At 44.1% G+C, this 14,404-nt stretch overlaps 1 protein-coding gene across 1 annotated transcript in view; it reads right to left on the bottom strand.

The window, feature by feature from the left end:
- IKZF2 (IKAROS family zinc finger 2) overlaps nucleotides 1-14,404 on the bottom strand; it is a 113,661-nt gene that overhangs the window by 48,298 nt on the left and 50,959 nt on the right. Inside the window, exon 4 of the mRNA XM_009285129.2 lies at nucleotides 1,079-1,345. Within this exon, the coding sequence (XP_009283404.1) occupies nucleotides 1,079-1,345 (267 nt within the window). The remainder of the gene's footprint in view (nucleotides 1-1,078; nucleotides 1,346-14,404) is intronic.

The raw sequence follows: 14,404 nt of genomic DNA, 5'->3' as shown, positions 1-14,404 counted from the left end.
ATCTTAAGCATATATTGTAGCACTTCAGGTGACTTACATGTGCTTAAATCTCACAAAAGTTAAGCACAAGCTTAAGTGCTTTTTTAAATCAAAGGCTCTGCCAGGTAGACCTCTGCAAGACTGGAGAGCATTGTCTTCCGGCACCATCTGTACTTTTATCCTGTTGGAAGTAACTGTCACTCCCACCTGAGGAGCAGCAGAGGCAAGTGAGTACCAGCTTCTCGGGCACCCCAGTTTGTCATATTAGCCAAAATTCCTCTGAAATTCCCTGTTTTGAACTCGAGGCCTCATCTTTCAAGCTCCAAAGGCCCGCTCAATCAGCATATTGCAAAGGTTTTGTCTGCCTCTTGAATTCTCAAATCCATAAGCCTGGTAAGCTGTTTTGGTCTCCAAACAGTAGTAGTACTAATAGTAATAAAAATAAATGATAGGAGAGTGCAAGCATTGAAAGGTGTCACAAAAATGATATCTGGATGGTGAGGGGGAGCCAAGGCGCTAGCCCACAAGAGCGGTTCAGGTGAGGTTTCCCTGATGGAGCTGTCACGTGATGAGCAGCAAGCCCACCCTGGCATCAAGATCGCTAGGTAAGGTGTGTCCCCTGCAGGGTTTGCTAATCCCAGGTTTGCCAGGCCTCCGGCATCACGCCCAGCCACTTGCAAACTAGGTGTGAGATCCCCAGGAAGCTGCTAGTGTTGCCTACCTGTGAGCACCTCCAAGGGAAGACCATCTAAGACCCACCTTAAAGGCTCAAAAGCCTTGCACATGCACACACACACATGAACACACACACCCACCCCTCCATGCCAGAGAATGTCAGTAAAAAAAGGCCATTTCCAGACTTCTGTGTTTTTTTAAGAACGAAAGGCTGGAAATCAATGTCAAGGAAGCACCATGCTTGCCAGAAACACAGCATCACCAGAATTTGGGGAGCAGGGGGAGAACCAAAACAACACAGCCCGTCTTTCCCCTCCCCAGCCTCCTGGTACCCCATGAATGAAAAGGGAAGAGAGAAGAGTTGTCAGGTAATATCAACATCAGACGCCACAGGCAGTCATCAGATTTTCTTTCAGCTGCTTACCAGTGTGGCTCCTTTTATGTACCATTAGCACATTGGGCCCAATGCAAACCATGCCACAGACGTCACATTTCAGTTTACCATTCGGAAGCCGGATTCCTCCCTCGCTCGATAACTCCTGGATCTTTCTGTTATCCGCCATCTCGTTACTCTCAGTGAGGGGCTCTTCCAGGCTGCTTCCTTCATCATGAGCCCTGATCTCATCTTCCTGACTCAGGGGCTTCCTGTCACATTCCTCATCACTTTGCATTTCTAGCTTTACTGAATTTGCTGAAATAAGAAAAAAAAATTTTAAAAAATAATTAAAAACGTGTATTTTCTAAGTTCCCAATCACTAATATCATGATAAATTTCTACTGTTATCAATATTAAAGCACAGCCTTGAAGCTCAAACCAACATGAGGGCCTCACAGTGGTGATGGCACCACAAGTTACAACTGCATCTTTCTTCAAGGCTTTGTGGTTGTGTGTTTTTTTTTTTAAATTCCTAATTTCTATCCCTACTTTACAGCTTAGAAACTAAGGCACGGCGTGCCCCAGAGACCTACCAAAAGTTGCAGAGATGCAGCAGGCTTAAGAAGTAACCTTCTACTTCTCAGCTTGAAACACAGGAGCCCCCTTTCCTTTCAAGGAGCCCAAGTCACAAAAGCAAAGGACAGAGCTGCTTCCTCCAGGTCTCTCCTGCCTAGTGCACCAAGATGCAGGGTTTCCAAAGACAGGACACTGCACCACCACAGCTCGCTGAAGCAAGCACCCTTCACAGGCAGGATTGTTCAAAACACAGGGACCTAGTGAAGCCGGGCTTGTGAGCTGCGTCGGTAATCTCCGAATCACCCTGCCTGCACGGGCAGGTTTCCTGATGGAGAGGAGACCAACCTCTGGATGAGCCTCCAGTGCTTTTTTCCTACCATCTTCTGATTCACGTAAATGGGACACTGCCAAGGCAAACAGGTCTGAAGTGAGACCTATGCTGCTGGCTTATTTATATTTGCAAGTGAAACAAGCACAGTTGAAAATCTTTCATATCTACTTGGTTAGACTGACGGGCTCAGCACTGATTTCTGCGATCCTCAGGTCACAGGACAAACCTCCTCTAACTAGCAAGAGCTTGTGGGATCAGCAAATCTTTAAAGAAAATGAATGCATCAGGCTTTTTCACATAGGGGTGTTGGTGCAGGGGTGTTTTAATCACCAGACACCCCCATTTCAATGCCTCAATGGTTGGTCGAAACTGCTGAAAGGCCTGTCCCAGAGTCACACTCTCCATCCACAGTGTCAGCCAGAAAGCAAACCCACGTGTCTGCTTCCCTAAGCCTTGATCCTGCTGAGGGGTTTAAAAGAGGTGATTCAGCCTTCATATCTAAGCAGTCTTTGACCTTTGTACTAAGGCCATTAGCACGAGTGCTGGTGACAGCAGTGGACCCGGAGTGCAACTGTGTGCCCTGGGCCTAGCCGGTATCTCCAAACACCAGCCAGGCATGCTCCAGAGCAGCTGCCCAAGGGGACCCTGTCCAGGAACCCAACGAGAAAGTTAGGGGTAAATGTGTCTGACTACTGTGAGGCATCACAGTTTCAAACAGCAGGCCTGGAAATGTCAGAAGAACAAACCCTACTACTTAGACTTCCTCCTTCATCCTCCTTTCTCCTCGTTCCCCAGAATTTACAGTTAAAGAAAACACAAGGTTCAGAGACCGATATTGATGTTGCAACTCTAAATCATTGCTGTTACTCCTAGGTAAAGCATAATGAACAGGGCAAAGGCACCAGAGACCAAACAATGGTAAGATGTTACTTTTCAATCATAAAATTGTTGAAACACATCTTCCACCATTCATCAAGGCACTAATAGGAGCTAAGGAATTAAAGTACTATTACGGCAAAGCCCATCCAGAGCAAGGACACGGCCAGATCAGATCACAGCAGACTAGTATCAGCACAGGCACCATCATCGAAATGGTCTGTAACTAGGAAATATTTGAGCACTTCATTTATAGAAGGGAATTGATATTTTTGTTGCCAGAGATGCATTTATTGTTTAAAAAAAAGAAACAAATGGCACAGACTGAGAACTTGACAATGACCTGGCCCCAGCCAGTTGCCTGGGGGCAGTGTGCAGCTGTGCTGGCCTGGGCACAGGATGGCCATCCCCACCTACACCCAGCGTGGTGGAAGAGCACAGTCCCCCGGGGACAGCTCTCTGCTCCACAGTGCTAACCCTGGTACCAACAGCATGCACAGGGAAATATGTGGATGAAAGCAACCTCTTACTGGCCGTGAAAAGATGCCGTAAACTTTATGTAATTGCAAATCATACCCCAAGGACAAGATACATTTCTTAATAGCTTCTTCTGCGAGGCCACCACCACCTCAACAAGGGGAGGAAGAAAGGCAGAAACAGGTTAACAGGAGGCTGTTTGCATGGCAAGCGCGAGGCGGCCTGCCCCACCACGGCAGCAAGAGAAGCAATGGGAAGCCACCCGATGCTTGTGCAGAGCCCAAGGTACAGTGGGTGGCACAGCCATTGCCAGCCTTGTGAGCAGGAGGACGCACCCTCGGTGGAGGGGCTAAGCAGAAGGGAGGAAGAGTGGGAGCTCTGCCAGCTCCACGGGCTGGCAGGGAGAAAGCTAAGGTCCTAGTCCCACCCCCCTGTGGAAAGCACGCGTGGGTGATTTATGGACGGCCCACTTTCAGAGCTAAGGAATGACAGTTCCCTCTAATAATAGCAGCCTTTTGGGGTATTCAGCAAGTCTGAGAATGAAGCCTGAATAAACGGTTTGCTGTCTTCAGGAGCAGGATTTAATACACTTGGCCACACAAGTAGCTAGGGTAGAGGCAGAAATAATGCCCTGCGCTCCTCACCTAAAACCCCGGGTTTCTGCCACAAGCCTGTGCACTCTCCACACACAGTAATGCAGAAAACCAAAAAACCTCATACCAATTGTGTATATTTATAGGTACTCACAAGAGAGATAGAAAGCCTTGTATCTTATGTGTCTTCATACATATATAAATTTTTGTCTCTATTTCTCTGACATGGAATAATAAACACTTGACTGTAATAAGTGCTGAGCACCACGAGTTCCCATTCAAGTCTGTGGACCTCTGCCTGCTCAGCACATATGAAAGCAAGGCTGCAAGAGCTTACAAACTGGAAGATCACTTACTTTATCTTGCCCTAGCATTTCTTTCTGCTGAATGACGGCTTTCATTCAACAAGATAAACAGCACAACAAAACGGAGCGAGCTGTTTGCTGAAATGCAACCTCCCCAAACACACAGTGCTCCACAACTCCTGCAAACGTAGCTCACAAAGCCCAAGTAATTAATGTTGCAGCTTTCATAATATCCTGCATATTATTTTGCTATTTGCTATTCTGCAAAGTTGTGCAGGCCGTTTACTCTTCTTACTTCCATCACCTTCACACACAGAGCACCGTCGTTGCCATTTTCAGAAACCCTCCGCTAGCTCTTGTTGCTGCAGGAAGGTTTCCTTCAGCTGGGACTAGGCGCAGGTCTCCAAGGAGGGGTGCACTGGTGCAGCAGGGATCTCCTCAGCTCGTTGCGAGGGCTTTGCTAATCAGGTCATCTCCACTGCCTTACATCATACTGGTGTATATATTAGGCTTGTGTGGTAGCCTGCATACAAACAGGTGCTTAAACTGCATATAGTTTGTTTTCTCTGTTCTCAGCCAGCCTTTGAAACTACAGTCATTTTGTGGCACTGCCTTTGTTTTCACCTACAGTCACAAACTCAGAGAGCATAATGAACTCTGCTGAAAAGAAAAAAGAAATATTCAAGGGATGCTTATGGCTGTCCTGCATCGTACACAAGTCTCCAGATCAAATTTCACCCACCCTGGGTTCCCTTGCCTCTCTTGTTCACACACTTGCTAAAAGTGGCAGGCTTTCTCATTCCTTGGCAAAGCAAAGCATAAATAAGTAAATGGGGAAAAAAATTTAAGTTTTTGGCACTTTTCCTAAAAATCACAGCAAAAGAGATAGCAGGGATAAACTGTAATCCAGCTTGCTGCAAAAGCATGAACTTGAAGTCAAACCATTTCCCTCCAGTTAATACAAGTTCCTTCCACTTTTTCCCAGTCTAGCGACAAGCAGCCACAAAAGCTTCTACCTATGAACACGAAGCTAATGGCACATATTCACCAGACCACACAGCAATGTTTCTTTCTTTTTCTTTTTTTTCAGAGCACCAACCAGCTGATCCTGAATCACACTTTATCCTGAGTGGCCAAATTGAATACAATTATTGTTAATGTCTCATAAGTGCTAATTAAACTGCAATTCCCTGTTAAACAGCATTTTGGCAAGTTTTCAGTACCAAAATATTTCCTTCACCCACAAATTAGTGTAGCTACAAACCAGAAATTGGAAGACCCACCTAAGAAAACTATTCCTTGTATTTCATCCTCTGACATGGAAATTTGTTTCCCTCAAAAGTGAGATCTGGGGGAAAAAAACCCCTCCTGTCTCGCTGAGAGATTTGATTCCCCAGGTGGGGTGTAAATTAAAGCACTGGTCATCTTTTTCTTAAGCAAGCAAGCTGGAGTGCAATTCCCACTACAGAACAAAATTCCTTCTGTCCAACACACCAGGGAGGAAGCAGCAGGACTGTGCATCTCTGTCTCCTCTACTGTCTGCTGTCCTAGCGTTGTTGCTTATTTTATCTGTGGCCTTGGAAAACCAGGCTGGCCACTGTCACCAAGGGTTTGTGGTCTCCAGCTAGAGGTTAGCCTTTCCGGGCAGCAGCCGTGCACCACCAGCCTCTTCCTGCTGCCCCCGGAGCAGCAGAAAAAACAAGCCTGATCCCTCAAGCCTTCCCATGCCTCTTCCCCCATCCCTCTTCTCTTGCCAGCAGGAAACAAAGCTTTGGCCCAGCTTCAGATACTCATCCTTGAGGAGGCAAAATTCAAATCTGCCGCCCCCAAAGAGCCTTGGGGTGGCTCTGTGGGCGAACACAGCGAAGGACATTTGCAGCTAATGCAGACACAATGTGTTCTCTAACCAAACTCATCTGACAGAGGGGGGACAGGTGGTGCATTAGCTCTCCCAGGGTCTGCTGCAGATTCCCTGTCCAGAAGACGATATAATGCAATATTCAAAGCCTGGATAATGGGTCTGTCTTTACCCCAGACGCAAAGAAATTAAGAAATTGTTACTTCCCTCTGGAAAATGAGACCGAGCTCTAACTACCGCAGCACAGTGACAGGCAGCTACAGTACAACCTTCTGCATATTGTCTTGTCAATGGTCAGTGACACCGTCTATTTTAATCATGAACTTCTCCTAGGCAGTGGATTAATGACATTGCTAATTGGCAGCTAAAGACAAATAGAAAATGACCCAGCTTCTCGCATGTTTTGAACCTGGGTACCTAGTTCTTACAGATCGCAAGACTCAGATGTGGAGTATTTCTATACTATTAAATACCCTATTTTTACACTATGAAAAGTGCTCAGTAATAGTGAGTGGAATACATTTAATTTTAAGAACTGGGGTGGCAAACCGACAAACGTTTTGTAAAATGAAAATTATGGGCAGGAGGCAGGAGGGAGAACTCTTCCATCTTGACAGATTTTGAAAATTCAAGGTAAGGAATGTCAGAAGCTGGAAACAATGAGTCCTGACTCTTGTTCAGTCTAAGAGCACTCCGGTAGCAAAAAGGGTCCTTAAAGAGGGTGTTTACACCACTTGAGAAGTGTAGCGAGACTTTAATGCATGTTTAAACATACTTTCCTCCTGGAATAGTATAAAGGGGTCTTAGTGAAAAGAAAACTTAATCTTTGAGTTTCTTGTTGCTGGTAGAATTTGGCTTTTAATTAATGAGGCTTTTCAAGTCCATTTTGGCTTAACTGTGAGCTATTAATGTGTACACAAGGGAGCACCCACAAATCTTCCCTTTTTAAAAAAAGGCAGGCATACAAAGGGTGTTTATGCCAGCCAAGCAGTGGCAGAACCAAGGGAGGAATCTGGTCTGTTGTCGCCTCGTAGCCACAAAGCACTTGGCAAACAGGTTGACATTAAAAAGCAAATTAACTGGAAATTATATTTAGCTCCTGAAAAATGAACAGGCCTCCCCTTCTCCTTGTGCTGCACTGGTGCAAAGCAGGTATCGCTCCAAAGCTGCGTAGGTGTGATGCCAAGGAATAAGGAGAGTCAGGTCTGGTCAAGGCACTGGCAGCACATCTGCTGCTTCAGGGTAGATAACCATGATTTCCAGGAGAAAGGAAGATGTCTCTTAAACGACACCTGCAGGCAACACTGCCCTAACAATGCTGTAATGGAAAATGTTTCAGTTTGGGGTTAGAAAGGTCTGTTTCAAGGGAGCCAGTTCTGCTTTCACAGTAGATTGAGGCTTTCTGGAGGCTTAGAGAGAAGTGAACCTGTATCTGGATGGAACAAATGAGGGTGAACGTCACCGGCAAAGAACAGGGAATTACCCAACTCCTTTCTCGAGTCAAGCGACAAAAGCCCAAGCAGCGCCTCTTACATTACACATGGACATCCCCGATGCTGGGTGTCAAATTTGTTTATTGCAAGCTGCCAAAGATTTATCTTTTAGCCACTTAGCCAGTGTGAATCTTAGATGGTGACACCATGTTGTCACTGTGACCTCATCAGGGTTATGTCCATTTGTAACAGTTAAGTCAAACCAAATATTTCATAAACAATATAAAGAAGAAGGAGGGAAAGGAAAGATTTAGAAGCTTTGTGCAGAGTCCTTTTCTGCATGCTACAAACGGGATTCTTCAAGCCCACATGGAGGTAGTTAATACGCCAGAAATTCAGTGAGAATGATCAGCTTATTTAGGCATCCTTAGAAATTTTTAGTTTTCACATTGAAGAATCTCAGTTTAAGCCTGCTACCTCTGAAGTCAATTTAAACTCTCACTAAATGCAACAGAATACTTATTTCATATCTTCTGGAGGTGGTGTGCGCAGTAAGTGTAGACTAACAGGTCTGTTACACCCAAGTTTAGTTTAAATTAGGATGTGATTGCATAGCTAAGCCAAGCTTCAGTCAGGTTTTAGCTGACACAAACCATGGTTGCCATCCTCTCGTTCCCCACCTCTTCCATCCTTTATACTGGCACCAGTGCTCATGGAACTGGGTGGTAAACCTATCTGGTTGAAAACTAACCTTCCTGAGAAAAATCAACCATTTTCAGCTGGATCAGGCCCCTGACCAGGCATACGGTGCCATCACAAGAATCAGCTTTGGCTGATGTGGAGCAGCACCCTGCATGTCACTGCATGCTTTCAGTAGCAGTGGTTTTAAAATACCAGGTGGCTTCTCCCAGCCCAGCTGTCCACGGCCAGACACAAGGAATGAGGACTGCAGCAGTGAAACCTGTGGAACAACTTTTATGCTCAAATGGCTATACAAGCTTATACAAATATTAAACTGAAAAGACCACAGTTACAGTTGGAAGAGCTCCGATTTAAGCACGCAGCATCCCAGCAAGTGCAGCATTAAGACCTGAAATTTCTTTTCTATCACAGGACCAAATTCTGACAGTTTCAATGATTTTTGAGTAGCATTCAGTGAGAACCCTGCTGAAGTCCAAAGGCTGAGATGCTGAGTAAGGAGTATCTTGGTATAAGTAAGGAAGGTGGTATCTAGACCAGAGTTTGCCCCAGATGCCCAGCCTTTAGGCATGACTGTTTGCTCACCCCAGGTCACCCATGCTGCATACCTCCATCTGGCAAGAGTAAGAACTCCTGTCTGAATATATATGATTGCTCGGCGTCACAAGATTTCTCTCCAGAAGGACCTCGGGCCAAATTTCACCCACAAATGCATCTATCCAACTTGTACTTACACAAGTGAGAATCATGTATTCATATCCCAGGGTAGGAAAAGCACTCCTGATGACCCATCCTCCCCCTCCTTTGTTGCCTCTGCTTACAAAGTAATTATGGTGCAACAAGTATTGTGCTTAACATAATACAAGGTTTCTGCCGATTCTCCACAGGTGCAAGGAAGAGCTTTCTCACCTCCATGCCCCCCTATCCATTTGCAATGGCAGAACCTGGCCCCTGCGAAAGACAAGTGGAACGCAGTGGTACTTGGCTCCTAGCTGCTGTCCCCTCTACTGATGCTCGAGCAAAGCCAGTTATTAGGCTTGGACTCATGGATTCTTCACTAAGGTCAAATCAGGAGCAATTGTTGGATACCTGTTTATTCCTTCTGCTACTTTTTGGGCTGTTTTGATGTGGTGAGAGGCAGTAGGGTTCTTCTTTTTCCTCTCCTTTTCCTGTTGCATGAAACATGCTTTTCTGGGCAAATGTCATCTGGCAAACTTTCTGCCTTTATGCAACGTCTGGTCAGCCCCTGTGCTCCCCGGCTCCCTCCTGCTGCATACCATCATCACTAAGACTTTCTGCCTTTGTCTTAATGACTTTACATTTGTTACAGATGGGCAGGTGACGTTGGGGGGATTGTGGCACATAGCAGGTGCTGTCCAGGGCCCCTTTTCATTGTAAACTTTTATTTCACAGTTACTATGAACTGCAGGAGGCAGGGTTCAGTGGTGTGGGTGGTCTTTCACAGCCCTTTCCCTTGCCAATCTAAAGCAAGTCTCTTAGTGTCTGCAACATGTACATTAAATACTGTCAGTCTCCTCTCCTACCACAGCTCTTTTTTACTCCATTAAAGTTATTTCTGATGCACACTGGAAAGCAGAGAGAGGAGGAAAAATAAAATCAGACTCAATCCTGTAGTGAAACACTCTGTCTCTCAAAACATTAAGACCATGAACACCTTTTTATTTTTAAGACCAGTTCAAATTCTAATAAGGGAGCAGAAGAAACATCTACTCATTGAGCAATGACACAAGGTTCACCTCTAAGTGGATTTTCTAAGAGGCTGCTGAGAGCTCTATACGGTACCCAAAACTAGAAGTTTGTAATGGAAAATGCTGACAAACTACATCTATATATGGATCATCTCTTATAAACAAAAATAAAGTGATTTATAACATTGATTTAAAGTGACCAAAACCTCATTGCTCACTCATTGTCATCTCTGCTTCTTAAAAAGTGCATGACTTCCTAAAATGCTTTCCAACATACTCGAAGAGTAGTAATTATAACAGTAATGATTATTTCATTTATAAGGAACTTTCCATTGGGGATCTGCACTATATTTGAAAATACACCTGAAAGAGTTGTTTGAAGCCAATGGAATGACTTCCCTGGGTCCGGACCAGGTACCTTGCTTCATTTCCTGGAATTTTTACCACTAGAGACATTCTTTTAAATAAGTGAAAGGCTTTCATTACAAAGTTACACCTTTGGATCATTCACAGCTTTCAGGAAAAGATGTATTTATTTTTAATTATACAAACTCTAAGTCATCTTAATGCTACCTGACCTAGCCATGTCCTCCCCCTCTAAAGGGGACACCTCCCCCAACTCATCAACCCATGGAAAATTATAGGATAAGCACCTGTCACAAAAATATTTTCTGTCTTTGTCACTACATTGTAAAAAGGAGATTAACAACAAAACCTGTTTCATTTATTTATTTGAGTCAAAGCCTTGTCTGCACCCTTGGAGGCAGGTGGCTGATGCAAAGCAACGGGCAGATCCCCAGGTATAGGACAATTTGCAGCCCCGGATCACTGCAAAGTTCTGAGCTTAGGGACTTCTCACCATGCACTTCACAGTAATTGCTGTGTTGGACTCCACCGTGATTAAAAGAAAAAAAGGGAAAGCAGTTTTGCCCAACCACAGTAGGACTGCATAAAGTTGAAGGAAAACTCTTAAAAGCCAGTGTCTTTGTAAATGCTGAGTTCTGTCAGCATGGTGCTGCTTTGAGACATGTATTTTTACTTGAGACAGCTGAAAAAGTGTATTTCCCTTACTTTTTTTTTCCTTTACTGATTTCAGGTGGCCAATGGGGACCAGGATTTGGGGATCTGGGATCTAGAGAGACCTGCTCACAGTTCAGAGACCACAGCAGTATTGAATTCAGCACATTAAGGCAGAACTTAGAGCACAAAAATTCACCTACATCTAAAGATGCACATGAAAGAGCTACTCTGAGAACCAGACAGTGACGGTATGTTATAAGGATGGCAGAATCTGGTTTAGTCCCTTAACTTTTCCAAATTTAAAGGACAGAACAGTTTATAATCATTTTCCACTTTCAGAAGTCACTTCAAGAATCTAAATCTGTTTAAACCCAAAATTTAAAATACTAAAAATGGGGGGAGGGTATCTCTCTTGCCTCCTTCCCACAACTTAAAACACACCAGCTATTAAAGCAGCAAGATATTTAAATGACTATTCATTCTGATTTTTTTTTTAAAGCAATGCTAAGCTTTCACCTGTATCATTATTATGTAGGCAGTGACAGATGGCAATGGAAAAATATAAAATAACTCTTAGAGTATTAACTTTTTTTCAGTACCGTATGTGTCAGATTCTTTAGCATAAATAAATGGCATTACACAGTCTCATTAAATCTATACATCTGTGTAGTAACTTGCAATTTATGGATATTTTCTGACACAATGTTCAAACCAACAGGTTTAGCTCACATGTTTCTTTTCTCACCATGCCATCTCCAAGTCACCAGAAAAGCAAACAAAAGCAAAACCCTACAGTAAATATTCCTGAATAATTCTATGAGAAGATTTGCTATTCATCATCTACACATATTTAAGGGAATGAGAAGGAAAGAGGGTGGTGGGATCATGGAAGAAAGAGGCTGGAGGGCGTTGGCAAGTAAAACAGATAATTAGGTACCTAAAAATTTACATATCTAACAAGTAAGGAATGTTTCCTCAAGTTAGATTAAAACAATAAGAATAGGGACACACACACACACACACATTTTCTCATATCAACCACTGAAACACCAAAAGCACCCACCACATTTTCACCACAGTACACAAGAGCGCTGAGCAGATACCCCCATCGACTGCTCAAACAAGAAAGGACTAGGGATTGAAGGACTGAACCCCAACCTGAAACATTTCAGACTGCTGAGGAGGTCATATGATGCACCACCACCAAACAAGCTGAAAGATGCTGCCAGTGGCTTTGAGCACCACTCGGTATTATTCCAGAAGAGTCAAGAAGATGGAGACATAACAGATTCATAGACTGAAGCATTTGATGCTTCCTCAGGAGATAGACGCAGTCCTCTCCCAAACACATCCCATAAACTCAGGTACTCCGTGGAAACCACACATTCAACCACCATGTACAGCCATGCACACAGCCTCTCTGATGGACGGCAGAACTATTTCATTTGTTTGTCTTCGGTTAGCTGTAAAGCAGTGTGTGTCCTTTGTTTTATTAAGGGGCTGAGGCTGGGCAGCATCAAGGAAGGTCCTTGTTTGCCTTGTTCTAGCTTCTGCAGCCCAGGTTACACAGGGTGAAAAGGGACACTGCTCCTGCTGGGGCGCAGGGTCACGAAGGAGGTGGGATGGGAGGAGAAGAGGGCTGGCTTCTATTACATACAAACCTACCCCAGCAACAGTCCCAGGCCCACCTTCATTCATCCCTGAGCAGGAGAGCAGGGCAGCTGCAGGGACCTTGTAGCTGCTACAATCTGTCCCAGTTAGAGTGTCTCTTTTTGGGCAACACTATGTCTTTGGGAGCCCTCCCTTTAACACAACAGCCCTCTGGTCCAGGCAGGTGGAACGGATGCAGCACCACTCACTGTTACTAAACATTCATTAAAGATGTCAAAAAAAGATAAAAATCTGTACATATAGCCACAGGGACAGTCAAAGAACAAGCACCTGCCACGGATGAGTACAGCAGCCCTGCAACTTCATTCCTGATTGCTGTTTCAAAAGGTACCTCCTTTTTCAACTCCCATGATAGTACCTTTGGAGATGTTCTTCAGAGATCTCCAACGGATCTGAAGAGCTGTTAATACCTCTAAAATATCAGAGAGTATCAAGAAACACTTCTGCCTGAACATCAAGTCACATCTTACAGACAAAATCAAACCTCACGTACATGACACATTTCCATTGGAAAGCTTAAATTTGGCATTAGCAGCAACTTCTGCACGTCACCCTTTTGTCTCCTTGGGTAAAGGATCTGTTGGGAGCTATTTACGTACTGGCTCTTTTCCTCTAGGAGGAGCTGGTATCTCTGCCTAAAATTAAGACTGCTTGACACTTCCTACGATGAGGCCCTGTTTTTTACTTGCTTATCACTTTGCCAAAAACAATTTAGGCTGAAATTTGTAGGCAATATTTTAATTTTTTTTTAATGTGAAACTGCAAATCAAAACAGCTCAACTGGCTCTGACAAAGAGGTTGGAGAAACCACTACCACTGATTCTTAGTGTTCAAGTAAGGTGATCCATGACCAGCCAAACTAATGAAGCCTGCTTTTCTATGGATTTGTACCCATGGTCTCTTTCAAGCCTTCTTTCCTTGCAGTAATCCCAATTGGGGTACCTGCTGCCAAACAGAACGAGTAACATCCGAGTTCCACTTGCCTTTCCCCTCACTAACGAAGGCCAGCAATCCCAAGAGATCCTCTGACCATGTCCCAAATTTCATCTCATCGGTACACTTCTTCTATTGTGTCAGTTCAAGAAAAGTGAGACCCAGAGACATGAAACATCACTGACGTGCCTTACTTTGTTTTTGAGGATGGGTCATGTGTGTTTAAAAATCATTACTCACTGCAATGAAAAAAAAGGAGGAAAAAAAGAAAAAAGAGGAAAGAATTTGGCATCCTAAGAGCCTCACTAAAGCTCTTCAAAGTGCATAATTCCATCACCGTACTGTACATAGCACACAATCTCTGAGGGGTAATTATCCGTGGATTGGAAGCCAGTGTGAATATACACACAGTTAGTCAATATGAAGTTGTGCTTGCTGCTGCTGCTTCTCTTTTTTTTTTTTTTTTTTTTTAATCAATTTTAATTGTTGTGGATCTATTTCTGCTAATAAAAGAGAGTGAACTGATTCTGGTCGGATAGATTTCTGGATACGGAAAATGAGTGAGCAAAACATGTGAGAGTACTTACTGTATTACCAGAAATATTTATAAATGGCTCTTCCCTCCCTCGGCTGGCAGAATATCAAAGCAGTGAGGAAGCAGCACGGATGGCTTCTGAAGGGATGGAGAAAGCAAAAGTCCACTCCTTCATCATGAACCTGGGAAAGCAATGCCACGGGGCTCTGGCAGAAGCCCAGACTGGAACTGCTCTAACAGCAACATCTCCCCTCTTGTCAAAGGGCTAATGCTATTCTGAGCACAAACTGTATTAGAAAGGATCACAAATGAGCCTCTACAGGGAATATATACTGTGTCTACTGGGTTATGACAACAT

This window comes from Aptenodytes forsteri, unplaced genomic scaffold (genome assembly GCF_000699145.1).
Source record: "Aptenodytes forsteri isolate BGI_AS27 unplaced genomic scaffold, ASM69914v1 Scaffold264, whole genome shotgun sequence".
NCBI classification, from domain to species: domain Eukaryota; kingdom Metazoa; phylum Chordata; class Aves; order Sphenisciformes; family Spheniscidae; genus Aptenodytes; species Aptenodytes forsteri.
Note: the sequence above shows the minus strand (reverse complement) of the source record. Positions and strands in the feature narration are given on the sequence as shown.